Raw genomic sequence first — 27,278 nt, forward strand, 5'->3', positions numbered from 1 at the left:
CTGACGGCGCCATTTTAATATTACTGCCTAGAAAAAATAATTAAGCTACACTGCACTGCACCATACCTGAAATAGAAATTATTAAAATTCAGGGCCATCCCATAAAGTATTTTTCGATATGTTGTACATACACTAAATTAAATAATGACAATTTAGTACGTACAAGCTTAATTAACTACTGTCAAGTTGTTAATTATGGACCTCCTCTAATTGGCTGTGAAATATAGTACTATATGTTAGTATAATTATAGGAGCCTACTATTTGCTTATAAAACAAGCTGCTGAAATGAAAGCTAATCTCTCTTTCTTCTTAATTAATTATCCTCTCAACAATTTATTTAGGGTTAAGGTATTTTCTTCAGCCAAGAATCACAAAGAAGCTAGAAGTGTTCTTAACTCTATTGAAAGAAGGTAATTAATTAAGCTAAGTTAATATATTTGTGATTCTTTATACTAATGTTTTCTTTAATCTTAGGTCTTTAAATTCATTGTGTTTTTTTTTTCTATTGAAGGCCAAGAAATTAGGGAAAATGGGAAGAGGAAAGATTGTGATTGAAAGAATTGATAATTCTACTAGTAGACAAGTGACTTTTTCAAAGAGAAGAAAGGGATTGCTGAAGAAATCTAAAGAACTCGCCATTCTTTGTGATGCTGAAGTTGGAGTTATCATTTTCTCAAGCACTTCAAAGCTTTATGAGTATTCAAGCTCAAGGTTTGATTAATTATTTTTTGCTTAATTAGAGTAATATTATCATAAGTATGTTTTCATCAATGTTGTTCTTTAGATTATATGGCTCTTTTGCTAATCAAGGCACAATGGCTAAAAATTAGAAATAACTTTGCTAGTTGATTCGCGACTATATTAGTATCCCATCTCTCAACGAGTGTTTTTCATTTGACAAGGAATTAGCTCGACATATTATACATTAAATCAATTTCCGTCAAAAAGATTGAACTTTGGGGAAAAGAGTCAAAACATACATATTCTGAACCAACAAAATATTTGTTAGAGATATGAGATATAATCAATATCAAAAAATATATGTCTTTTTTGACTTATGAAACATACAGAGGGCCATAGATGTGTTGCACAAATTTACCATAACCATCCAATATATAGATTACATCGTACAAGGGTTTAGGTGGATGTAGACTAAATGCAACTTTACACTTTGCCATTCTTATATATAGAGCGATTAGTTTTGAAAATCACCTTAGATATATTCTACAATTAAATATAGAAAAACCCTATTAATTTTTAGCTACTATATTTATAGAGTTATAAAACCACTTTATCTTGTGATTGCATAGAGTTGCGAATTTTCATTCTTTTGTATTAATTTTGTGTTTTTTTGAATTTGATTGGTACATTTAAATTATCACGGACTTGCAAATCAAGAGTGATGTCATCTTTATTTCGTATTGCCTCTTTCAAGTTTAGTTAAAGGCAAAAATAATGGAAAAAAGTAAAGATTATTTATTAGGGAATAATGGAGGTAAATTAAACAAAAAAAACAAAAATTATCAAAATAAGAGTTTCATTTGCTCATGTGGGACTTGATTAACTTATTCATGAGGATCTTTTGGGATATTGAACATGGTTTATGAGCTAGGTGTAAGGCGTTGTGCAATTTCCAGGAAATAATCAATTACACTTGCATTACAAGTAAAGATAATTGTTATACATTCTGGTGAAAACACTTTTGGTCAGGATTGAATGAACATTATTGTCAGTTTTTTCACTATATATTCTTGATAAAATTTTTTTTGCATCATATACCCTTTCAACTTTCTAAATTCGCCATATACCCTTCACTATTCAAAAAAAAAATACACCCACTTACCCTTTTGACTGACGGTGTTAGACATCCGTTAGTCATTAAGTCATAATCCTCCCCTAACCCTAATTAACCAACCTAAATCAAATCCAAATCCTAACCCTAATCTAATACACTAGCTTGGGCCCTAACCCTAACCACCACTTACCCCCTCACCATTACCACCTCCTCACGAACACCACCCCCTCACCACCACCCCCTCCCATTCTCCCGTTGACCCCCTCCCCTTCCCCCGCTGACCCCTTTACCCCTCCCCTTCAATTCAATTCCGCCCAGAGAACAACTCTATTCGCCGCAGTGCAGACAAGGCACAACCACCCCTCCCTACCCCGTTGTTTGTGCATCACAAATAAACAAACAAATTCAGAAATTAATAACAATTGAAATAGGTAGAAAACTCTCTTTTTCCTTTGTTTCAATAAACCACCAAAACAACCACTACCCGACCACCACCGACGAGCTCCGGCGACAACCACCACCACTCGCCATCTACTGAATGTTGTCTGCAAGTCAATACCACCTCCGACCAACCACCCTACTCCCCTCACTTTCCTTGTTGCTCTCTCGAGCCCTCCTCTCTCCTAATCTCTCTCATGTTCTTCCGATTTTGCGCTTCCATCAGCACCCAAGGGTTTCGCAATCACCTGCAACTTGAATCCATCCCAAGACTAATGATCACGAAGCGTATCAGCATCATAAATCACGATTTATTTAGGAATTCCAAATATTTTGCGTTCGTTTTGCGCAATTTTGAGTTCAGAAATGACCTGCAACATTGACATACGACTGCATGTGGGGAGGGGGTTCACGACAGCATGGGAAGGGAAAGGGAAAGGGGAGGGGCGACTGTAGGTAGAGGGGTACTTCGGGTGGCGGTGGTGGTGAGGGGGGTGGTGTGGTAGTGGGGATAAGGGGTAAGGGGTGTAGTGGTGTGGTGGGTGATGGTTGGGTGGTTAGAGTTAAGGTTAGGATAATAGATTATGGGTTATGGTTTAAGATAGAGTTAGGTTAGTTAATTAGGATTAGAGGGGGAGATTAGGGGCTAATGACTAACAGAAGTTTAACGCCGTTAGTCAAAAGGGTAGGTTGATGTATTTTTAGAAAAGTGAAGGGTATATGGTGAATTTCAAACGTTCAAAGGGTATATGGTGCAAAAAAAATTGTGAGGGATGTATGGTGAAAAAGTCGTATTATCATCACTAAAATCTAGGAATTGAGATCCCTTACGCATTTATTTGTCACTTATATTTGATAACAATCCAACTTTAAACTAGAATTGACTCGGATCCTTAAAATTTGATAGAAATTTGGGGGCGCACGCAAAAGTTGTGATGGACTCGAATAATATAACAAAATTGTATTTTCATTGATTACATTAATAAGAATTGTACAACTATATTTGTGAGAGCGCATATCTCTCACTTATGTCTTTGGTATAACTCTTTTTTGTACCCTCCAAAATATTTTGTAGGAGCTCTCTTGATTAGCTCTCCTCTCAACTCATACACATACAACATATTTATAGTTGTTGTACCTTAGTTTCTAGATTTCTCTACACTTGTCTAATATCTTGATTTTTACAAGATATTTCTAGATACATCAGCACTTGATTACTTTAGACTTTATACTATATTTTTTATTACACATCTAGATTTTTCTAGATTAACTGTTAACACCCCCCTCTTAATCTTGAAAAATCTTAAATTTGTTGATGCACCTATCATCAACGACCCAACCATGTATTGAAATTGTTTTTGTTAGCGCTCATGTCACCAATTATCCTTAACTTCGCTTCTTCTTCACATCTTGTAGATCTTCAACTCTTTGTGTTGATACCTTTGTTGCCAACTTGCCCCTCTTAATCTTAACTTTTTCATAATTTTCTCCAAAAAAGTTTCTTGCTTCTCATCTCCATTTTCTTTTCTTTTTTGAAATTCTGTTGGTACTCATGTTACCAAGCAACATCCATCTTCTCAATTTTTTTTATCTTCTTGTTGATACTCATGTCACCCGCCTTTTCCCAAAATATTTTTTTTCTCCAAATTTTATTTTGTTGCTGTGTGTATGTCACCACTTATCACTACTAATGATCATGTCATTAGAAAACTCCAAAATTCTTTTTGTGAATGTTTTTTTCCTTTTTCCTAACCATCGACGCTCTTGTAACCAATATACTCTGTGTCCTTGTTTAGCATCCCTCAAGCTCTTTTTTCTACTAATCTTTCTGTCACCAACATTTAATAAAATATTCACATTTTAAATATATTTCTTCAACATTCTTTTACTAAAAATATTATGTTTTGCTTTTCTTGTTGATGCTTGTGTTATCAACCTCCCCTATCATTTTTTTATTTTTTGTTAATCCTCATGTCACTAACCAATTACTTTAAAAAAATTTTAATCTTTATTTCTTTTACATACGTTATTAATTTTCATTTCTCCTCAAGCTATCTATATTCACATTTTGTTAAGCTTCACCTTTAATTTAAATTTGTTCCAAATATATTTAAACTTCTCACTTACCTCGATTTTTTTTATCTTGCTTCAACCTTCAACTTCATAATTTATATTTTCTATCTTCTTCTTACTACTCCGACGTGACATTATCACTCCTCTGATACCATGATAGAAATTTGAGGGAACACGCGAAAGTTTTGATGAACTCGAATAATATTAAAAAAAATTGTATTTTCATTGATTATATTAATAAGAATTGTACAACTATATTTGTGAGAGCAAATATCTCTCATTTCTCTCTTTGGTAGAACTCTTGTTTCTACCCTCCAAAATATTTTTGTAGTAGTTCTCTTCATTAGCTCACATCTCAACTCATACACATACAACATATTTATAGTTGTTGTATCCTCGTTTCTAGATTTCTGTACACTTGTCTAATATCTTGACTTTAACAAGATATTTCTAAATACATGATAACTTAATTATTCTAGATTTCACACTATATTTTTTCATTACACAACTAGATTTTTCTAGATTAACCTTTAACAAAGTTTAATTTTAAACTATATTGACTCTGGATCCTTAAAGTCTAATTTATGTTATCTAACTGAACAAAAATAACTAATACAACCTGACATACTTTATAGTGACAATCTAATTCACCACTTCCATATTTTTAGGCAATACTACAAGAAATGGTGGAGGAAACTCGATGGTAAATAGAGGAAGCAACCGGTTCAATAATATGTATAGAAATGACACGTAAAATGCAAGAAAACATTTAATATCAATTGCTTTACGCCTACAACTTCAACTTCAATGCTCATTTTCTGAATCAAACTTTTCTCAACTAATGACCCCTCTAAACCCTTTAAATCTTAACCCCATTAGTCCACTACCACCTATGTGCCCTAATCCTTAAATTTCACAAAAAGCTTCCTCAATCTTATACATGTTGTGCTGATATTCCAAGACTATTTAAATGTGAGATATAATTCATAAAAAAGGATACTAATCTTATAAGGAGAGCATGTTAGTGTCATATTAAAAATCAAACACCTGATGTGAGCTTAGTAAATCCGGTTGGCCGGCCGGTAGGTAATTCATCCAACTACTAGTCGTGAACTTTTATGCTGAAGTATAAGATCAATCTAATATTTTGGATGGCTCTGATACCATAATAAAGTTACAAAGGAGAAAATAATATAATGTTCTTGTACTTATGTATGTTTCATAATAATGCACGCACCATGGGTACAATATACTTCCTTCGTTCTTTAGTTTTTAATAATCGCTATACATGTAGGGGATGCCCACATACCATGGAACAATAGAGAGATATAAATAGATAAAAGGAGGGATGCATGTGATGAGGAGAGATATACAGATATCATATTACCGAAAATGGATATGTATAGCAATTAATATGAAACTTCTAAATAAGAAAAATGTATCAATTAATAAAGAACGGAGAAAGTATATCATATTATAAACTGACTCTTATTACAAATGTATGTTTAGAAATAACTTATTAATATCAAATAGACACATATGATAATGCAAACACGGACAAAAAAAATTACAAGTTCATATACGATACTGGTTTAATCAATTCTTTATTAAGTATTGTGAATAATTTTGATAATTTAAGTATTGTCTGAAAACTTAATTTAAGTTAAAGTGATTGGACAAAATAAAAGGAGTATTTCATGGATTTAGCAGAATATTACATGAATACATGCTTTATCTAACTATTCAAAATATATTTTCCTTGGTAGTATGAAATCAGTGATTGAAAGATACAACAAAGCAAAGCAAGAGCAACATCCCCTGAACTCAGACTCAGAACTGAAGGTATGATCATCTTCGTCGCTACGTTTCCTTGGGGTACTTGGTATTTCTCACAACTCTCCATAACATTTAGAAAATCTTTTTCCGTATTAAAACTTTGAGGCTGACTATATACTTGTTAAAGCTATGATGTATATATAGCGCACAATACATGTGAATGTACCACATTGACAAAAAAAGAAGAGAGATGAATGTAGTTTATAATATAAAGGGGCTACTCTCCTTATTGTCATATGATATTAAGCTGTAATATTAGTCTTGTGAAATGGACTCTCTCTTCTTATGATGTGTGCGGCTCAAGGTCATATTTAACCATGCTTGACTTGATCTTAGTTCCTAAATTCAAGAAGCAATTGATCGATTACCATAAACTTTTTGAAAACTTATACTTCTTTTAAAATAAATGTTGCATTAGCTAGTCTATGAACTTCAATTCACATTTGTGACCACTTTAATCCTAAATGCATGACATGTTGGTTATTTATGAAAAGTTGGTACTTCGAAAAATTATATATTGAATAAAAAATGTGTTTTATTCAATTGATTTTCACTTATCCAAGCTTAGCTTAACTTAAATCATATGCCATGTATACATCTCACATGATGCTTATACTCTTTCCGTCCTTAAATAGAGTGTCCAATTTTCCATTATTTATGTCTCAAACAGATTTCTCATTTCCTTATTTGGTATAGGTCCATCAATTAAAATATCATTTTGCTTTTAATTTTTATAATATCATCGACTTCCCCATATGGCCACATTCTATCTCCTTAATAAACAATTCATTAAGGGAGCGTTTGGTTCATATAATGGTATGAGTTTGGAATCAAGAATGAAACCAAGGTGGTATGAGTTTGAAACTTGATACTTAATACCTTGTGTTTGGTTTCATTTAGGAATGAAAAATCTTCTTTTATTTGATACCTAGCGGTAAGGTATGAGCCATACCCACCTCCCCCCATGGGTTTCTAAACCCTATAGATTATGGGTTTGAAGTATGGGTTTAAAATTTAGAAATAAGTTAAACAAACACTAGGTATGGGTTTTGTTCATTCCAAACCCATACCTAATACCTAAAACTAGTGAACCAAACACCCCCTAAAAGTGTATCAACTTCTATATTTAATTATGATTTATACAACTAAGGTCCTATACATGATTTCTTCTTAATACTTGTGCCCAAAAGAAATGAACACTCTATTTATTAGAGAGGGAGGAAGTAATTGTTTTCCAATTAATTAAGTTAGTATAGATGAATACGGTCAAAATATGTCAAATTTGATCATCAAAAAGCCAATAAGCAGTTATTTAGAAGTGAGTAAGTATAATAAGGATTAGTTAATAAAGGCAAAATTAGCTTCCTTGTAATATATGTTGGTTAGGATAGCTTCACTAAACACATTACTCCTTGTCGTCTTTCCCATTGCTCGAGCAGAAATAAGGACCAGCACCAGAATGTGTATACATTACTGTCAAACAAATCAACTATCAAATTAAGGGTATGTTTGATTTAACTTATTTTGTCTTACTTGATTATATCTTATTTTATAAGATAGTTTATTGTGTGTGTCTAACATCTTATTTGATCTTAGATTATCTTATATGATATCCTCTGATTTTATCTTATCTGATTTTATCTTATCTATCTTATATATTTTTGTTAAATAAGTTAAAATAAGTTGAACAGAAGAAAGCCTAAAACTTTGAAAAACTTTGTAGGTGGATCGAATGTGAAAGGAAGTAGGAAAAAGTATTTGGACAAAGAAAGAAAACAATTTAATGAATGGTAGGAAAATAGAAAATGTAAGTGAAAAAGGAAGTTTAAAAGTTGTTTTGGTATTATCCTAAACTACATCTACATACAAACATTCTTTCTTTGGTTGGATGGAATATCTTTTCAATGAAAAATGATATTCCACAAAAGTACATGGACCAAAGGACTAATTCTTTTCCAGTATTATAGAGAACCGCAAAAGATAGTTATGTAGATTAAATATGATCCCAATTCATAGGCACTTGTATATGGACAAAGGGTAATTGTGAAGGTCAAAGGAGTAACCCTAGTTTTAGGCTTCTTTCTCAGAGTGATCTAATGTTTGAGTGCAGCTTTCTAACTATGTAGCTCATGGGGGTGTATAGAGACTCGATCATATACTTGAGGGGGATTTGTTTGGTACAAATGTGAATATGTTGTCCCACATTGGCGTTTGGTTCATATAATGATATGGGTTTGGAATCAGGAATGAAATCAAAGTGGTATAGGCTTGGAACTTGATACTTAGGGCCTGTTCTCTTCGGCATAAAACAGCTGAACTGAACTGAACTGAACTTATCAAAGCTGAACTGAACTGAACTGAACTTATCGGAGCTGAACTGAACTGAACTGAACTTATCAGAGCTGAACTGAACTGAACTGAACTGAACTGAACTGAATTGAATTGAATTGAATTGAATTGAATTGAATTATATTACATTGAAATAAATTGAATGTAATAAATATATAAATAATATTTTAAACAATAATAATATGAATATTAAATAATAATTATAATGATAAGTAATAATAATGAATAATAATAATAGTTGTATTTTGAATATTTTTAAATGATAGTTATAAATAAATAATATTAATAATCATAAATTAATAATAATAATAATAATTAATGATAGTAATGATAATTAATAATAATTATTTTATATTATTTGTATTAATATATAATACTTGACGATGATATATAATAACAATAATATCTAAGAAGTAAATTAATATTACTATTTTAATAATTATATTTAATAACTTAAAAATATTTAGTAATAAAAATAATGATTGGGTTGGACCGCGAAAATTATACAATAAACCGTCTTGACGCGATTTGATTGGTTTATGGGCTAAAAAAAGTGGGTTTATTTGTGCTTTGACCTAAACCATGTTCCTCCTAATAATAATAGTAATAATAATTAGTAAAGCTACAATAAAAAAAATATATAGAAACAATAATAATAATAATAATAATAATAATACTTAATAGTAATGATATATATTTAAATAATAATAATAATAGTAATTAGTAAAATAAATTATATCAACATAATAATAATAATACTTAACAAAATGGTTATAAAAGAATAGAGCTGAACTGAACTGAACTGAACTGATCTGAACTGAACTGAACTGAACTGAACTTATTGGAGCTGAACTGAACTGAACTGAACTTATTGGAGCTGAACTGAACTGAACTGAACTTATTAGAGCTGAACTGAACTGAACTGAACTGAAAATAAGCTGGGGAGAACAGGCCCTTAATACCTTGTGTTTGGTTTCATTTAGGAATGAAAAATCTTCTTTTATTTGATAACTAGAGGTAAGGTATGAGCCATACCCACCTCTATGGATTTGAGGTATGGGTTTAAAATTTAGAAATAAATTAAACAAAACTAGGTATGGGTTTTGTTTATTCCAAACCCATACCTCATACCTAAAACTAGCGAACCAAACACCCTAAGTACGGGTTAAAAACTTTTAAAAAGGAACCTTACTTGAGGTAGTATCTTCATCACTTCCACTCCTAGTGAGAAGTTAGAAGCATTCTTAGGTATAGATGATAGGATATCCACTTTGTAACTTTAATGTTCGAATCTACCATCTACAAGTTCTTAATTGGTATGCATGGAATTCTTTTCTTTTGTTCCCAACTTCGAAGTCTTGGTTGTCTAGTACTGAACTAAGAAACTGTGATGATTAAGGTCCAATTAGGTCACTCTATATATATGTTAAAGAATGTATACATACCATTTTGTGTCTGTCAGTATGAACGAACTATATTTTAATGGAATTATATATACAGAACAAATAGCAATCATGAAAAGTTCAAGAAATATCTTGCTTCGTTTTCATGTATTTTTGTATAATTTGCTCCAATTCAAGCAAAATCCATAATTCCCTTAAGATATAGTTTGTTTGTACTTATGGGTGCTGATACAAAAGTATAAATTTGTTATCTAGTTCTTATACTTGTTTAGCTGAAAAGAAAAACATTGGAATAAGTGGAAATTTTTGGGAAGTAGAAAATTCAAGTGCAGTTTGGTTTGACATTAATTAGCTACACTTCGTGAGAACTTCGTGAGAAGTTCTACTTCTCGCAAAATGAAGACATTAAGTTATCTAATTCTTCTTAGGTAAGTGGAAATTTCCACATTCAACCAGACCACGCACTTTACTTTTCATACTTCCCATAAAATGAAATTTCTTTGGCATTGAAACTTCCTAAAAAGTTAAATTCCTTACATACAACCAAATAATCATAAACAAAGTAGAAGATAGCTAAACCCACAATATTTTTACTCCTAACAAACTCTAATTTTCAATCTAAATGCTTGCTTCATATATACTCTAACAACCTCAAATCTAAAAGTTTCAGTCTTATGTTGTTAGAGTTGGATTGATGGTCAGTTAAATTTCTTCACATGTTAAAAGCTGAAATGAATTATAATTAGTGCTGAATATCAGTTCTTTATTGTGGTTACATTTGCTTTCTAATAGTCACTATAATATTTATATGACTATAAATATCTTTGGCAAAAGTAATAAAAGATGATATATTAAACATAAACATCTAAATGCATGTAACTATCATATTGTGTGTTAAGGTTAAAATTTTGGAAATTTGACCACAAACATAACAGCTGTGTATAACAAAATATACAAAAACGTACGTGATATGATGCTTGAAAAGTTAATTGAAGAACTAATATAATAACTTTATATTCCATGCTAGTTTTGGCGGCAGGAGGCAGAAATTACAAGGCAACAGCTGCAAGACATGCATGAAAGTTACCGGTATACTTTCTTCCATTACCTTTGAAAATACTTTACACTTGTACCAGAGGTAAATGTAGCAAAATTTCTAAACGGATGTACCATAGTAAAAACTAAAAAGGATTAATTGGCTAGAGCAGTATAAACTATAGCTCAAATTCATTGAGCAACACAAACTATAGCTCAAGTTCATTGAGCAGCACAACCTTTAATGGGTGCAGCTCGTAGCACGAACTTTAAGTCGAGGTACAGTGCATAGCATAAATACAATCGGAGGTCAGAGATTCCGCCAGATTTCTAGAATCTTGAATAATATTTTAAAATTTTCCCTTTTATTCCGTCTTCTTTTTCTTCCTTTTTTTCAATCTTCTTCTTCTCTCTTAACATTGATTGTCATTTGCTGAGAAAAGGTTTAGTGTTTTGAATCAATTCACTCATCTCGATCTCGAAAAGTAGCTAGCATGGAAATGACAAGATAAATTTTCCTACCTTCTTGCCTCCCACAATTTCCTCCGCCCATTTTGGGCCCACCTCTTATAATCCCCAATTTGATTTTGACACTATTGGGTGTGATTGTGATGAGATCTGTAATAAGGATGATTGCTCTTGTTTCGTATTGAGAGATTTGTAAAATATTACACCATTGCACGCACCAGTGTAGAGGAGGAGAGAGGATGTGGGGTTTGAAGCAAGGGAGGAGATACGGTAAGGGTTTGAAGTAGCTAGGAAAGGAGAGAGAATAAAAAGAGGAGTAAATATAAAGTGTAAAAAAAGAATAAAAATTCTAGATTCTAGATTTCCGACGGAATGTCAGACCTCTGATCACATTTATGATGTGCATTACACCTCGAGTTAAAGCTCGTGCTACGGACTACACCCGTCAAAAGTTGTGCTGCTTAGTGCACTTGAGCTATAGTTCGTGTTGTTCTAGCCAATTAACCCTAGTAAAAAAAAAAAATTAGTTAGATTGTTAAATATAAAAAAAATGAGGATAAATTGATATTACATTACATTTCACAAATAAGATTACAATATAAATTGTATAACAATGTTTTTGGTAGTACACTTGATCCACACCTATAAAAACAACTCTTGTATTTTTTTTCTTGTGTGAGCTCATGTCTCACATAGTTTTCTCACTCTTTTGTGTATGGTGAACTCATATATCACCCTAATTATGTGTAAGTGTATAAGTTCAGTTGAGCTCATGGTTCAACCCACTCTTCACACCTACCTCTATAGCTTGGTAGAATAGTTTTTGCTTTCAAACATCTCAATCTAATTGCTTTATGCACCCTATTTGTAGTCGTCATAGATAGGTGCTTTCCTTAGATATTATCTTGGCATTTACTAGAATCTTCTCCTTTTTCTTTTCCACAACTTCCTTATCATCCAACATTTTAATTCTTTCAATTTTAATTCTCTGTCTTTCGTCATGCTCTCCAGTTTAGATTAATTAAATTGGATATGGGTTTAGCCATAAAAAGTACTCCATCCGTTTCAAGATATAAGACATTCACGCATTACGAAAATTTACTTTGACCACAAATATCGAATAAGATAAATAAAAAGTACAAAAATTATACCGTTGGATTTGTCATGAAAAATACTATAATAAAATTAATTTTTTAAAATTTTTATTCACGTATATTGAGAGTAATTAGCGATCAAAGTTCAACATCGAAAATCGTGCGTGCCTTATATTTTGAAACGGAGAGGGTATATTATTAGAGTTCATGTACCTAATTTCGACACTCAATTTCTATACTGGTAAGGCAGGCAACTCATGGGACATAAGCTTTCCGGTTTAAGCATAGAGGATCTGCAATCCTTAGAAGAACAACTTGAAACAAGTCTACGAGGTGTCCGCATGAAGAAGGTAAGCAACAAAACTTATTGATTGCTTGAAATTCTTATAATCTAAGCATCACTTTAGTTTCTCCATGATAAGTTAACTGAACCACACGTCCTACGTACTTCTTAATTTAATGCAGGAACATATACTTGCAAATGAGATACAAGAGCTTAGTCACAAGGTAAATCACAGGAGTAATAATATCTTTCTTTTCTTATCCTTTTGAAGGCTGAATAAAACATCTTTAATTCTTGAGTTCTTTTACAGGGGACTATAATTCAGCAAGAAAACATGGAACTATGCGAGAAGGTAACCCTCATGCGTCAAGAAAACATGGAGTTATATAAGAAGGTATCATGTCGAATTAGGAAGTTAAAGAAAACTCAACCAGTTTGAATTTGCACACTATGTCTATGTTATGTTCGATATCACTCTCAGTTTTCAGTTTTGCTTTTATAGGTGGTGTAAATTTAGTGGACCGAAGAATAATAAGGATTTTTTTTATATCAGAGAGACTATGACTATGTAAACTAGGGTTGGCAATGAGTTGATACAGCTCGCGAGCTACTCGAACTCGACTCGGTCAAAGCTCGTATGTGAGCTCGACTCGAGCTCGTAGGGTAACGAGTAGAGTTGAGCAACTCAATACACGACTTGAGAAGCTCGTGAGATACTTGAATTTTTTTTTTAATATATATATAAGGGGTAAGATCACATGACAATGTTCCTTACATGAGAAATGAGAATTAATCTCAACCACACGATTGGATTAGAGTTACCACACTTGTTTATTAGAGTTATACCGCCCCCTTAAAAAAATTTGAGCCCAAAAAAAAAAAATTGAATTTTTTTTTAATATTCTTTTTTGGAGTTACATCACTTTTTCATTAGAGTTACATCACTTATTCATAAGAGTTATAGTGCGTAAAATTCATTCTCATTTCTCATGTAAGTATGCATTCTCATATGAACTCACTTCTATATATATAAACTTTTATTTTTTTAAGAAATTTGAACTTTTTTTTCTATAAAAATACTTGTACTCCAAAAAAAAAATTTTATAGGAGAAATATTCTATAGGAGAAAAAAAGTATATAAAATGACCAAAAGGCAAAGTGAAGAATTTCTCCTATAAAAAATAGAATTATATCAAAGGATGAGATTTGGTATTTCTTGTTCATACAAAATCTTCAAAGAATGCATATAGGTAGCTGGAAGTTGGAACTAAATTCGAGCTGGAACAAAGTTCGAGTTCGAGTTTGAGTCCGATCTTTAACCGGGTTCGAGCTCGAAACGAGTTCGCGTTTGGGATCGAGTTTAGGTTCCGAGTTAGAGTTTGAGCTTGAAAATTTGAAACTCGCGAGTTTTCGAGTCGAGTCGACATTGGGTATGAGTTTTCGAGTTCGAGTCAAGTTTAGTCAAACTCGAGCTCGACTCGCATCATTGCCACCTCTAATGTAAACAAGCAGGGAATATTAAAAAATTAGAATAACTTTTAAAATGTTCTGATTGGTTGAGAAGGATTTTGTTATACCACGTGGATTTACAATGATTGTAGGGATATATTCTCATGACATATAACCCCTGGTTCTGCGACTTTATTTTTATAATAAATCTAAAATAATTATTCATACTTAAATGAATTGTTTTGTAAATTTTAATATTAAAATTGGAAACTACTTTTTTTTATTTTCATGAATTTGCTTTTAATTTTTTCAAAAGGGAAACTTTTAGGTTTAAAAAAATTGAAATTTGAAAATAAAAAAATCATGAACATGTCTAAGTGATTGTTGGTATATCTGGACTTACCAAATTACCTATTTGCAGCTCTACAGTAATGGAATGATGAATGAGATTTCCAACAATAATTCCTTAATGCCAAATGGTTTTAGCACAAGTGAGGAACCACAAGAGCTTGTACATCTTAGATTAAGCAATCCTGAAAGGCAAAGAAATCAGGCAACAACATTGGGAGCAGCAACAACATTGGGGTATTAAGATTTACTTATTTATTTGTTTTCCTGCCCATCTTATGATCATGTTAATGATCAAGAAATTACTTAAGACACTAATCCTAACATTCAAAATAATATTTGCAGCAGATTATGATTGCATTAAGGAGTGCGTGAATCGAGAAGAGTGGTTGAGGTTTATATTATGGCGGCCATGGACAAGTTTTCTCCAGTAGAGAAGAGAGTATTGCATGGAGCTAGTGAGATTATTGCACATATAATTTATAATGGTTTGGTAATGTTGGTGGACCAGCTAAATGGACGAAAGCTAACAATATTGTAAAAACTTCATCGTAATTGGGGGGTAGGTTAATCACTAAGATTTGTGAATAGGGTCATAAGTTAGAGGCATTTCGTATAATTTTCTTGATCAAAACAACAGGTGTGTATCAAGAGATATGAAACACTGGTCTTTTTTAGTAAAATATTTGTGATGTGCAATGTTTACGAAAGGTGCAAAGAGGAAATATGAGCTTTGTCTAATTTCAATCGAGTGGAACAATCATTCTTCCAGTCACACAACAACGCACATTCAATTTCTATGCAACATTTGTAAGTTTTTGTACAACATTAGTCATTTTCTGGATATATTAATCTCTATTATATAAGGGAAGGGGAAAAAATGGTGTCCACATGAAATGAACCACATATCCTTACTCATACAATAAATCATGTAATTAATAATAATGAATAAATTGAAAAGGAAAAAAAATCAACCATGCATATTCAATAAGTCAAGTAATTATCTATTTGACATAATTGTCAATCAATACAAGTTTCAAAAATTAACTCATTTAACACTAATTCTAAATCTTTGAATAATGAATCGGTAAAACTAGCCCCCCCTTCTCTCTTTTTTCTCTCTAAAAACCTAGCCTCCCTTACCCCTTCTTCATCAGTTAGGGGTTGCCAGGGATGATTTCATCCATGATAAACCCCTTTTCCCTTTTTATTTTCAGTTTTTAGTTTTTAGTTCATTTTCTTCAAATCCTATTATGGGGTTCTTAGTACCTATTGTGGAGATCTCATTCTCCCCTATGGATCTTGTGGATCAGAGTCCAAAACAAGTCCATAATATTTTTCCTATTAAATATAAAAATAATTTTTAAAGTTGTTCAATACATATGAAAATAAAAATATTTTTCCGAATGATAGAGAATACAAAATTTAATAAACACATATTCAATATTCAGCACTCTCCCAGATTCAAATCAAACATAAGTAATAGAAATAAAATAATCGCAGTTCAGCAACCACCCATATTCAAATCAAACATAGGTATAAAGCAACTAGAAATTCACGCCTCTGCACATAAGGTAACCTATCCGTTTTTGTGCCCAAATCGAATCAGTTAATGGTTTGGCACCAACTTTTCTTGCATACCAATAAGTTAATTGATCAAGTGAGGTTAGATCAGTCATATCAGTTAACCATGGTTTCAATTTTTTAAAAAATTCCATTATTATTCACAAAAAAGTGATGAAACGAAGAATCCAAACGAAAATGATCAACACAATCAATTAGTATTATTTAAACAAAAAATCCAAACTCATATACATTATTACAAAACAATGAATAAGTAAATATCATAGATAAATTATTATTCATACAAAAGAAAAATCAGCCCGATCAATTAATCGTCCAAACGAAAATCAACAAGATTATTTAATTACAAAATAAATTACAGAACATAAAATAACCCTAGAAAATAAATTACGTGAACCCTAGATTCAAAATTACGAACGAAATTACAAAAAAAAAAAAAGAAATTCTAGATCTGGAATAACATGAAGTTACATGAAAATTAATCAAAATAAAAAGTAACAAATTAAACTAAAAAACGAAAAATTAATACTTTCATCTTCATTAAGGTTTTGAACAGTGTGGGAAACTCCATGAAAATTAAGTGATTCATGTAAAGAAAAATTAAAACTAACCCTAGATCTGGAATGAATTGTGGGTAGAGAGAAGAGAGTCGTTGGTGACGCGACAAGTTGGTAGAGAAAATTAATGTGATGAAGGCTACGAGTGGTTGGCGACGGCAAATTGTGGGTATGCGACGACAAAGAGTTGAGAGATGGTGGTTAGGGTTGTGCAAAGATCCGGGTCGGATTGTAATATGGACCGGACCGAAGACTCCAGTCAGGTATTCGGTCCACAAAATCACAATTTCGGGTTTACGGTCCAAACCTGGAAAATTTTGTTCCAGACCTAGGGATCGGAATTTCGTTTTTAAATAAATATAGTTCAAAAGTTAGAAAGTGTTTAAAAATTCTAAAGTTAGAAAGCGAACACCTATTCTTTATTGACTTTAGGATTATTATTAGAATAATTAAATTTCAATGTATCTAATTTACAAATATGTTTAAATGTAAACAAAAGTTATATATTTTTTTTGAAAAAAAAGAGAGATTTCGGTTCAACAGGTCCAAAGACGAACCGAAAAAAATTTGGTATGGTCCTGGTCCAATTTTTTTCAAATTACGGTCCACCGGTCCAACTGGTTCCGTTACGTTCCTAGACCACTATACACCCCTAAATTGGTGTTTGTGGAGATGGTGGATGTTCGTCATGCATTTCATCTTCTCCTTCTTCATGTTGTTGTTGTGGAGACGGTGGCGACGTGGAATGAATGGGTGGGGTTGGGTGGATTTCAGGTGGTAGGTTTTCGTTAGTCGTTGGGTTCAGGATATGGAGGAGGGAGAAGGTCAAAGGGTGAGAAAGAGGGTTAGGGTTGCGTTGAGGAGAAAGAAGGAGAAAGGGTTAGGGTTAAAGTGAGAGGGTGACTGGGTGAGATTTAAGGAGAGGAGTATGGGATGACATTTGGTTAGATGCTATCAGATTGGGGAAACGTTTGGGCCAAGGGAATGGAAATGTTGGGACCCGAATATGTTTTGACGCCAAAACTTGTCTGATTCTCCTTCCTACCTGATTAGCTAATCTATTTTGGGCCAATCAACTTATCTGATTCTCCTCCCTACTGGATTAGCTAATCTATTTTGGGAGAATCAGATCAGTTTATTTGTGTCATTTGAGGTTTTTTTGACTACTGAAGTAATATCATTATGTCACATAATCAACCAACAATTTGATGCATTACATCTAAAATTTTGATAGTTAGGTCCCGTTCTTTGAGACTTATTTTTATTTCAGTTCAATTTCTCTCAATTCAATTAATATCAATTTAATTTAATTAATTTTAGTTGAGTTTAGTTTCTCCATTTTTTTTAAAAGAAATAGCGTTGATCGACTTGTATAATTGTATCCCTCAATTTGTTTATACAAGTGTGATACAAATGTTGACAATTGTTATCCCTGGCATGTCGCCGTGGAAGACTACTTGACATAAGATTATCAAATCTCACCAAAATTCATGAATCATGATTGAGATTTGAGACCAACAGTATGGGCCAACATATCAGTAAAGTCTGGACACCAGTCATGTGATTTTGCAAAAAGAAGAAAAAATTCTCAGTGCATGCTGCCAAATATACTGTACACCCAATCGGCGCTGGATCTAAAGTAATTAAGCTGATTATATCTTGAGATTTTATTTTTAAGAATTATATTATATGCAGTAATTAGGGTTGTATATAAAACATAAATACATTATTTAAAATAAACATAAGTTGTGAATTTATAATAAAAAAAAAAATATTAACCAATGTATTGAATAATCTATTAATACAACTTATTTCTATTTTTAGCTTCTTATATACAGCCTTTAGGGCCGCATATAGATTTTTTCCTATTTTTAAAAACTATTGAACTCTCAAGTTTGAAACTAGTTTACAATTGTTATTTTTTATCCAATTTGACTTTAACGGTATCTCATATATTAACTATGCATTATGAAAAATTATATATATATATAACTCTAAAATTCTAGTATATGGAAATGAATTTAATAAGGTTTTATATGACAAAGATCTTTTCTATATGGTCAAATATTCTATTATTGAGCATTAAAATCATGGAAGAAAGAAAAGAATTTGGCAATGGTAGAGATTAAGCTTTATAATCATGTCATTATCACAGTCTTATACTGATCTTTCATTAAAAGATTTCACAATCAAACCATTCAGATAAATTAAAAGCTAAGCCGCCCTAAACACGTAAAGAATCACCCTTATAGCCCGTGTTTCTTCAGAAAGTTCAATCTATCTATACTAATATATTAAAAGGCGTGCGTAAACCAGGAACGGTGCCACGTGGCGCTCTCCCTAAGGAGTTTTAGTTCATGTATCCATGTACAATAAAAAAAAATTAGAAATTGCATAGTATAGGTTTTGATCCCGTGACCTCAAGTTCATGTACTAAAGTTTTAACCACTAGACCAAGTTGTATTTAGTGCTATCATATCAAAGTACAATATTAATAAATTAAATTTTTTCTTACCCGGGGCATAGCCCGGGCCTAATAACTAGTTACGACTTAAATGCTGATAGAAATTTACTTATAAAGAAAAGATGAATTATGTATGAGAATCGACCAACATTGTCATAGATATTACATTATTACGTACTCTCTCTGTTTTTTTTTTATCATTCTCACTTTCATATGCGCGTCTCCCAATGCACCTCTTTGAGCTTAAATATCTTTCATTATATATTAGTAAAAACTATAACGATTGAATATTAATAATGTACTAATTGAGACGAATCAAATAAGACCCCACATGACTATGTTTTTTCTTATAAATTGTGAAACAATTAGAAGATTCTCTCTAAGTATGAATAGTGCCAAGATTCTAAGTGAGAAAGATAAAAAAAAAACAGAGGGAGTATTTACGTAATGATACTTTCTTCACAAACTAATTACTAATTAGTAATTACTAATTACTATTACCATCTAATATTAATCGGACTCCTGTCAAAGCACTTCCCCGTAAAATAAATAAGGACGTTTTCATAATCTATATTACAAGAAAATAAAACCTAACTTAAGTAGAAATAGGAAAATATGATCCTAAGCTGAATATACTATCAAGTAATATTATCTCTAAACAAACACGGCGAGATATCTCCTCTTAAACACTCCTTAATAGATAAATTTAATTAGGATATACTCCTAAATATATATCTTTAACATTTACTACTACCCAATTCTTAAAAGAAAATTTAAACATTAAAATGAACAAGTTAGATGCTGCGGCCTCTTTTGATTAACTATCCATTGTCTAAAATATGATTTAATCTGTAATTAAGTTAAAACATTGCTTCTAAATTTTACGGTCCGACTTATACATGATAACGTACTATACACCATGTACATACATGAACTTCATTAGTCTTCATGTAATAAACAATTTTTAGAGAGTGATGGATAGTCTAGTAGTTAGAATTTTTCTCCCGGTTTCAGGAGGTACTGAGATCGATCCTCACCCTTGGCAAATTTAGATCAGATTCCCTTTATTCCCCCAACTTGTCAAGGTTTCTCCCTACCTTATTAAAAATGTAATAGATAACCTACCCAAATTAACAAAATTACAACAGTAAAGGTACTATTATGGTAGGCTCGTAGTTGTAGCTAACCAAAACAATTTGTAGGTCAGCTAATTTAATTGATAAAGTCTTCAAATATGGCACCATTGACATAAGTTTACATCTCAAAGAAATACGAGAAACAAAAATCCATCCTAAAGCTGGGCCAAAAAAAAAAAGTCCAATCTCAAATTCTTTCTTTTATATTTCTAACATACATTTAGACATTTAGTACACAAGTATATACTAGATGTTATGGAATTCCTTTTTTTTTTCTTGAATAAATCCGAGACCAGTGAATTTGCCCGTCTCTTAAAATTTAAATAGATAATCTTTCAATAAAATATACATGTACCATATTTCAACCCTACCCCTCAAAATTAATAACTTTCTTGCACTCAAACTTTACCCAATAATTTAAAAGAAACAAAACTTATACTAATAAAAAAAAACCAAAAAAAAAAAAAAGATAATTAACCCTCATCTAAAGACAGCAGGAGAAAACCTTTGAAGATATTGATAATCTTGAGTATGGCAGCCTTCATCAAAGTTCTGAGAATAACTAACAGCATCATACTGGAATGTCAATGGTGGAGTTTTGATTTTATTATCATAAATACATTTGTTACTTTCTTTAAGTAATCTCCAAATAACCTTCCTCCAAAGCCGCCTAGCGCGGCGGCTTCTGTTGCTACTGCTACTGCTACTACTACCGCTGCTTCCATCTCTATCTCTTCCACCACTAAGTGGTGGTGGAAGACGAGAGTATTCTTCATGTCTAGGTATACAACATGAAGGAGACATCAAACACTTTGACATGTATATTGATGAATCTCCCATTATAATCAAAACTATTATCTTCTTTTTGTGGATTTTTGTTGTTGTTGTTGTTGACTCTATGATAAGATAAAACTCTTTTCGTAAACTTCTTAAAGATGGTTGTTGTTGTTGTGTTGAGGAAAGATAGAAAAGAAAACAAAGTGTGGGATGTTATTTTATCCTTCCTTTGGAGCTACTTTTGTGGGCCTTAAAAGCTCCACCACTTGCTAAAAATAATTGGTCTTTTTCTCTTACAGGGTTCGGTTTAATAAATGTTGTTAATCAAACCGTTGGATTATCAGGAAAAACAGTGGGATGCATGATCATATGATCTACAGATATTTTTTTGAAAAAACTCTTGTCATTGATCAAAATATATATAAGGATTACAAAGTCCTAATTCTAACTGTGTTAAGAAACCTGAGTAGAGAAGGATTATAAATCCAAATAATATATAAAAATATAACCTAGTACTATGAAGAATATGTATCTTAAATATATACTATCTCCGTTCTCTTTTAGTTGCAAGTTGCAACGTTTGACAAATTGCACTATTCATGTTCTCTTATTTGACCACATTTATTGATTTATATGTTAAACAAAATATAGTCATGTGGGGTCTTGTTTGATTCGTTTCGATGTAAGCTTTCATAATATCAAATTTTTATAATTTTTACTTACATACAATTAGAGATAAAACGATTTGAAATTGTACATTGGCAAGCGTGAAAGTCAAAACGTTGCAACTAAATAAAAACAGAGGTAGTATTACCTATCATGATAATGTATAGAATAAATCAAAATCAATAGATATATATTAAATTTAATAAAATAAAATTATAATATGGAAAAAACATTATTGTTAATAAGATCGATTAGAGTAACATTATAGGTAAAAAGATAGTATGCTCTTTTCCTAGTCGTAACTATATATATTAAATGTCAGGCTGTTAACATAATTATTCTCCATATTTGTACATGGTATATCAATGGTTAGGGAGTTTGTAGTTACATGGTCTCAAACATAGAGGAGTGGTCCTCCCCCATACTTGACTTTTAAATTAGATAACTACGTCATCAACAAGTTGTTTTATTGTTGGATTTATGATGATCTGTTTGTGTGTATGATTGGAGCTAAATGGCATATGCTATAATAGCGTTTATGAATCTTTCTCTCCCTATCAATATTCAATATCATATCAAGTAGACTTGTTTAGGAGCGTGCTAGTGGGACGACTGACGAGGTAGTTGTTTAAACTAAAGAGGGTTAGTGTAGTTACTGATAGAGTATAAATTTATTACTGGGACCTCAACCATCAGCTTAAGCTTTTGGTTGAATTGGTCCTTTGACATGGTATCAGAAGCTTAAGCTGATGGTTGAGGCCTCAGGAACTCTATCAGTTACAACTTGAAAGCGGACCTCAAGCTCACTGCTCACATCATTTCATTTTATGACCCTTGTTTGACGAGCTTATATATTGTTCTAACTTCTAAGTAATAGAGCAACTTTAATAGGAAGTGTCATATATTGGAGATGTACTAATTTTGTATTTTAAGTGACATTTTTGTAAGTAAATGTTATTAATATTAAGTTGTATGTATTAAATATTAAATTGTGAATTTTCTTTTTCCTATATATATTTTTAAATAAGATAAAATTATGACTTAATATTAGTAATATTTTATTTACAAATATGTCACTTGACATACAAAATTTGTAAATCTCTTAGATGAATTGACATTTTCTCCGCCTATAAGGACTAGCATTTTCTTGTTGGGGTTGCAGATATGATTATGCTTAGAACTTAGAAGAGCGATATGAAAATATGCATGTTTGGTAACATGATCAGGTATAGGTGTTGAAAGTTTGTGTAAGCTGAGGATCATACCACAATGGGATTGTACATGGCCATATTATGATATTATCAATAGCAAATTTATGTTGTTTGGACTACACTAGGCATATGGTTGTTTGGTCATGTCATACGGTGATGTGGTTTTGCTTTTCTCTCCGCAGACAAAATTTTTTTGGTGACTTGTTTTAATCAAAAACTAATTGCACCCTACTTTGAATATAATGCCTAACCATTTGAGAACATAATTATGAGTTTAGCGAGTTGTGACAATTTCAGAGAGAATTTGATTGTTGATAGGATTAAAACTTTAACTAACAAACAATAGTAAAATTAATTTGAAATTAAGAGGTTTTTGGATGGAACTATCTGATGAATCAGGTAATTCTTCACGTAGTCTTGGCTTATGAACATTATTCGTTACATTATGTACCCATTTTTCACATTAATGTTTTATTTTGGTTGAAGTCCACTTGTTACATTGTTTTTTTTTTTTATAGTTTTCTAAACATCGAGAATATTCATATATATTTTTCTTGAAGTTGTTATAGACAAGAACATCATTTCAACACAAAATTTTGGGTCCAATCTTCTTGTCGCACCCTCTATCTTGATAACAATATAATGTGTGGATAGCTTTCCCCAGTCCCCACACAAGGTACTTATGCACTCCATAGTCCACAAAGTGATATACACACTTCCACACACATCCAAATGTTGTAGACCATTGCAACGACAATCGTAGCATAGTAGAAGTGTCAAACACATTTTGAAATACCTCCGTACTAAAATCAAAAAAAAAAAAATACCTTCGTGGCTCATATGGATAAAAAAAAAACATTTTGAAATACCTTTCTTTTTATCACTTCAATTCTTCCAACCAAGGTGAAATCCAAATACTACTAGTGAAGTCATGCATAATCTTTTAAATCAGCAAAAAATGTTTTTATTTTGTAAAATTAAACATCATTTTCATTATTGGAAATAAAGTTTAGTCAAAACATTAACGAATTTAATTAGCTAGCTTAATTGAATTTTTATCGATAATTATCTGATAGGTTGATAAAGTTGATAGAAGTGAAAATGAGTTTGGGCAACCCAATAAGGAGGAGGAGAGTTCGGTCCACATACAACCCCAAAGGAGGTTCATACTAAAATCAATTGGCAATAGTATAGTTATAAACATAACATAATTATAAACATACCCCAAACTAACATGTAATAAGTCAATTCTATAGTCTTTACGATCATACATATACAAGGGATGAAATTAAGCTCACTTAGTTTTCCCGGTCCCAACGTACGTATCCTAAATCCTTATTGATGGCAACCAACAGAAATTTGACTATCAAAATGTATAGTGCTACCTCTCTCCTATGGCCAATTAACCACGATCCATATGCATGCAATAAAGACGATTAGATCAGAAGTTACCGCAAGAACTAGAATGGAACCCATAATTTGTCCAACTATGTACATTGCTCACAAGTTACAACAAAAAAACTGCAACTGTTATCGAAATTAATCACTTTCCTATACCCTCTTCATGCTTCTCTTTTTTAGGTAAGTAAAATTTATAATCATCGTCTACTCCTCCCATCCCTATTTATTTGCTAGGTGTTCCATCCCTATTAGGTGGAGTTGTACACAGTTTATGATAAGAGTGAAAAATGGAGAAGCTAATAAATTTAATGAATGTGACTATGACTAAACTTCAGAGAAAATTATATAGAAAGATTAACAAGATTATCAGGGATGGTTCATAAGGTGACAATGACAAAAGAAATTAAAAGGGATGTAGAGAGAACATTTCGAGTAGATAAGTACTTAATCAATAGAAAAGTAAATATTAAGTATTAACTCAAAAAATTATATATTATTTAGTAATGTATAGTAAATATGTTTCTTGTAGAAGTGTAAACTTGATTAGGTTAATCATGTCATCCAACATATTTAGGGTTTACAATACAAACCTAACACTATTAAAAGTCATTTCTATCCTTTTACATACAATATTACTCTAATACACCCCCTCAATCTTTACGAGGTGAAACAACGGATAGATTGGAACGATGTTTAGTAAACAAGTCAGTAGATAAACCTTTAGTAAAAACATCAGCAACCTGAGACTGAGTAGGAACACGACGAACCATAAAACCTCCTTTGGAAACCATTTCACGAACAAAATGGTAATCAAACATTAATGTTTTTACTTTGATCATGATGAACCGAATTAGTAGTGAGATAAGTAGCAGACATATTATCACAATACAAAATCACAGGTTTTTGAAGAGAATGGCCAAGATTAGAAAAAGTTGTCGGAGCCAAATAGTTTCTGCAGCGGTATATGCAAGATCTCTATATTCAACTTCAGTGGAGGATTTGAAAACAATAGGTTGCTTTTTCAAACATTGGGAAATCAAATTCTTCCCAATGAAGACAACATAACCAGTAGTAGAACGACGAGTATCAAGATAAGCCACCCAATCTGCATCAGAGTAGGCAATAACAACATTAGGAGAACTATTTTTATGTAAGAACATACCACTGGTCCAAAGATCACTGTGAATTTTATATAGTGGATATGGAGAAACATGTTCAAGTAGTTCAAAAGGTAATCGATGATTTTTTCCTAACTTACAACCAAGACAATCATCATGAAATTTAGAAGTACATGAGTTAGACTCATTTGAACATAAAGATCCTAAAACTCTAGATGAAAGATGAACATGCCAAACATCGCCAACCTCCTTAGTAGCTAGCAAAGCGGAACAGAAGACTCAATGGTGACAAGAGTAGGTTGAAATGGATAGACACGCACCCTGCTTCTGGAGCCCAGAAGTAGAACCTCCCCCGTTGTCTTGTCCTTAACACAAACAAAATTTTCATTAAAACACACAACACAATCATTTTCTTGATACAACTTGTTCACTGATAATAAATTATGTTTCAAATTAGGCACTTGACAAACAGAAGACAAAGTAAGAGGACGACTTGAAATTTTTAATGTCAAATTACCAATACTTTTAATTGGAAGAGAGTTACCATTTCCAACTACAACATAACTTGACCCAGTGTAAGGAAGAATAACATAAAAATTAACATCCTGAGGAGTCATGTGGGATGCAGCTCCCAAATCCGGGTACCAGACTTAGTCAATTGTTTCACCACCAACATACAGTGCAACTAATGCTCGAGTGACACTACACTAGGGGAAAAAAAGGAAAGGCTGCGCAGGAAGGGTTGCGCTTTTCCCAAAAGCGCAGCCCTACATAACAAAAGGGCTGCGCTTTTAGGAAAAGCGCAGCCCTTCTCACACTCAGAAGGGCTGCGCTTTTCTACAAGCGCAGCCCTACTAAGTGAAGGGCTGCGCTTTTCTTCAAAGGCGGATCCCTTCTGTTATGTAGGGTTGTGCTTTTGAAGAAAAGCGCAACCCTTCTTAAAAAAAATTGAAATAAAAAATTCGCGGGCTTCAAATATTAAGCGGGTTTCGTCAAATATATTATCCCTCTCTCTCCTTTCTCACGTCCCTCCTCCCTTTTCCTCCTTCTCTCTCCCGTCCCTCCTCCATTTCCTCCTTCTCGCTCATCCTCTCTTCTCTCTCAAATACTCCCAGAAATGCGACACAAAGCCTGAAATGATTTGCACTAATCATGCCGACGGACTCCGATTGCCTATTGTGATATCTTTTCGGAAGCGAAACGGGCCAACGAGTCAAACTCACCGCTACGCCGTGACCTATAGGCTTTTTAAGCCATCTGAATTTTTTTATTACCTTAATTATGTATTAGGGTTTTGTTTTAAACATTATTAGGTCAATGTTTGGAGGTAGTTTTTGATTAATGATCTTGTATTTTCAAATCTATAATTTCTTAATCTTTGTTTTGATTAATGTTCTTGTATTTTCAGATTTATAATTTCTTCTCTTCTATATATTAGTTTTTGTTCCTTTTTTTCATTTTCGTTTCGTTCTTTTTTATTTATTTTGGGTTTAGTTGCATTGTAGATCTATAATTTCTTCTCTTCTGTATATTTGGGTTTAGTTGCATTGTAGATTTATAATTTCTTCTCTTTTGGATGGTTTACTTTAAAGTTTAATGCAAATGTTAAAATTCAGAAAATGTGAGATTAATATATGAGTAAAAAGAATGTCAAAAAAAAATATTATTATTTTTTTGGTAGGAAGGGCTGCGCTTTTACCTAAAAAGCGCAGCCCTTCCTTGTGAAGGGCTGCGCTTGTGTAGCGCAGTCCTACTTAAAAAGTGAAGGGCCGCTGTCAAAAAGCGCAGCCCT

At 32.2% G+C, this 27,278-nt stretch overlaps 1 protein-coding gene across 3 annotated transcripts; it reads left to right on the forward strand.

Moving 5' to 3' along the window:
* The first annotated feature begins 252 nt into the window (after positions 1 to 252).
* LOC104897799 (MADS-box transcription factor 23) lies at positions 253 to 15,344 on the forward strand. Of its 3 annotated transcripts, none has more exons than XM_019250024.3 (9): positions 253 to 411; positions 513 to 712; positions 6,074 to 6,149; positions 10,923 to 10,984; positions 12,743 to 12,842; positions 12,958 to 12,999; positions 13,086 to 13,169; positions 14,646 to 14,809; positions 14,921 to 15,344. In XM_019250024.3, the coding sequence occupies exons 2-9, from the start codon at positions 531 to 533 to the stop codon at positions 14,925 to 14,927; spliced, it is 717 nt and encodes a 238-aa protein (XP_019105569.2). In that variant the 5' UTR covers positions 253 to 411; positions 513 to 530; the 3' UTR covers positions 14,928 to 15,344. The 3 variants fall into 3 exon arrangements, with proteins under 3 accessions (XP_019105569.2, XP_019105570.2, XP_010683047.2); XM_019250025.3 differs by having other exon boundaries at positions 13,086 to 13,127; positions 14,918 to 15,344; XM_010684745.4 differs by having other exon boundaries at positions 14,918 to 15,343.
* Positions 15,345 to 27,278: the final 11,934 nt, after the last annotated feature.

Source organism: Beta vulgaris, chromosome 6 (genome assembly GCF_026745355.1).
Source record: "Beta vulgaris subsp. vulgaris cultivar EL10 chromosome 6, EL10.2, whole genome shotgun sequence".
Lineage (NCBI taxonomy): Eukaryota > Viridiplantae > Streptophyta > Magnoliopsida > Caryophyllales > Amaranthaceae > Beta > Beta vulgaris.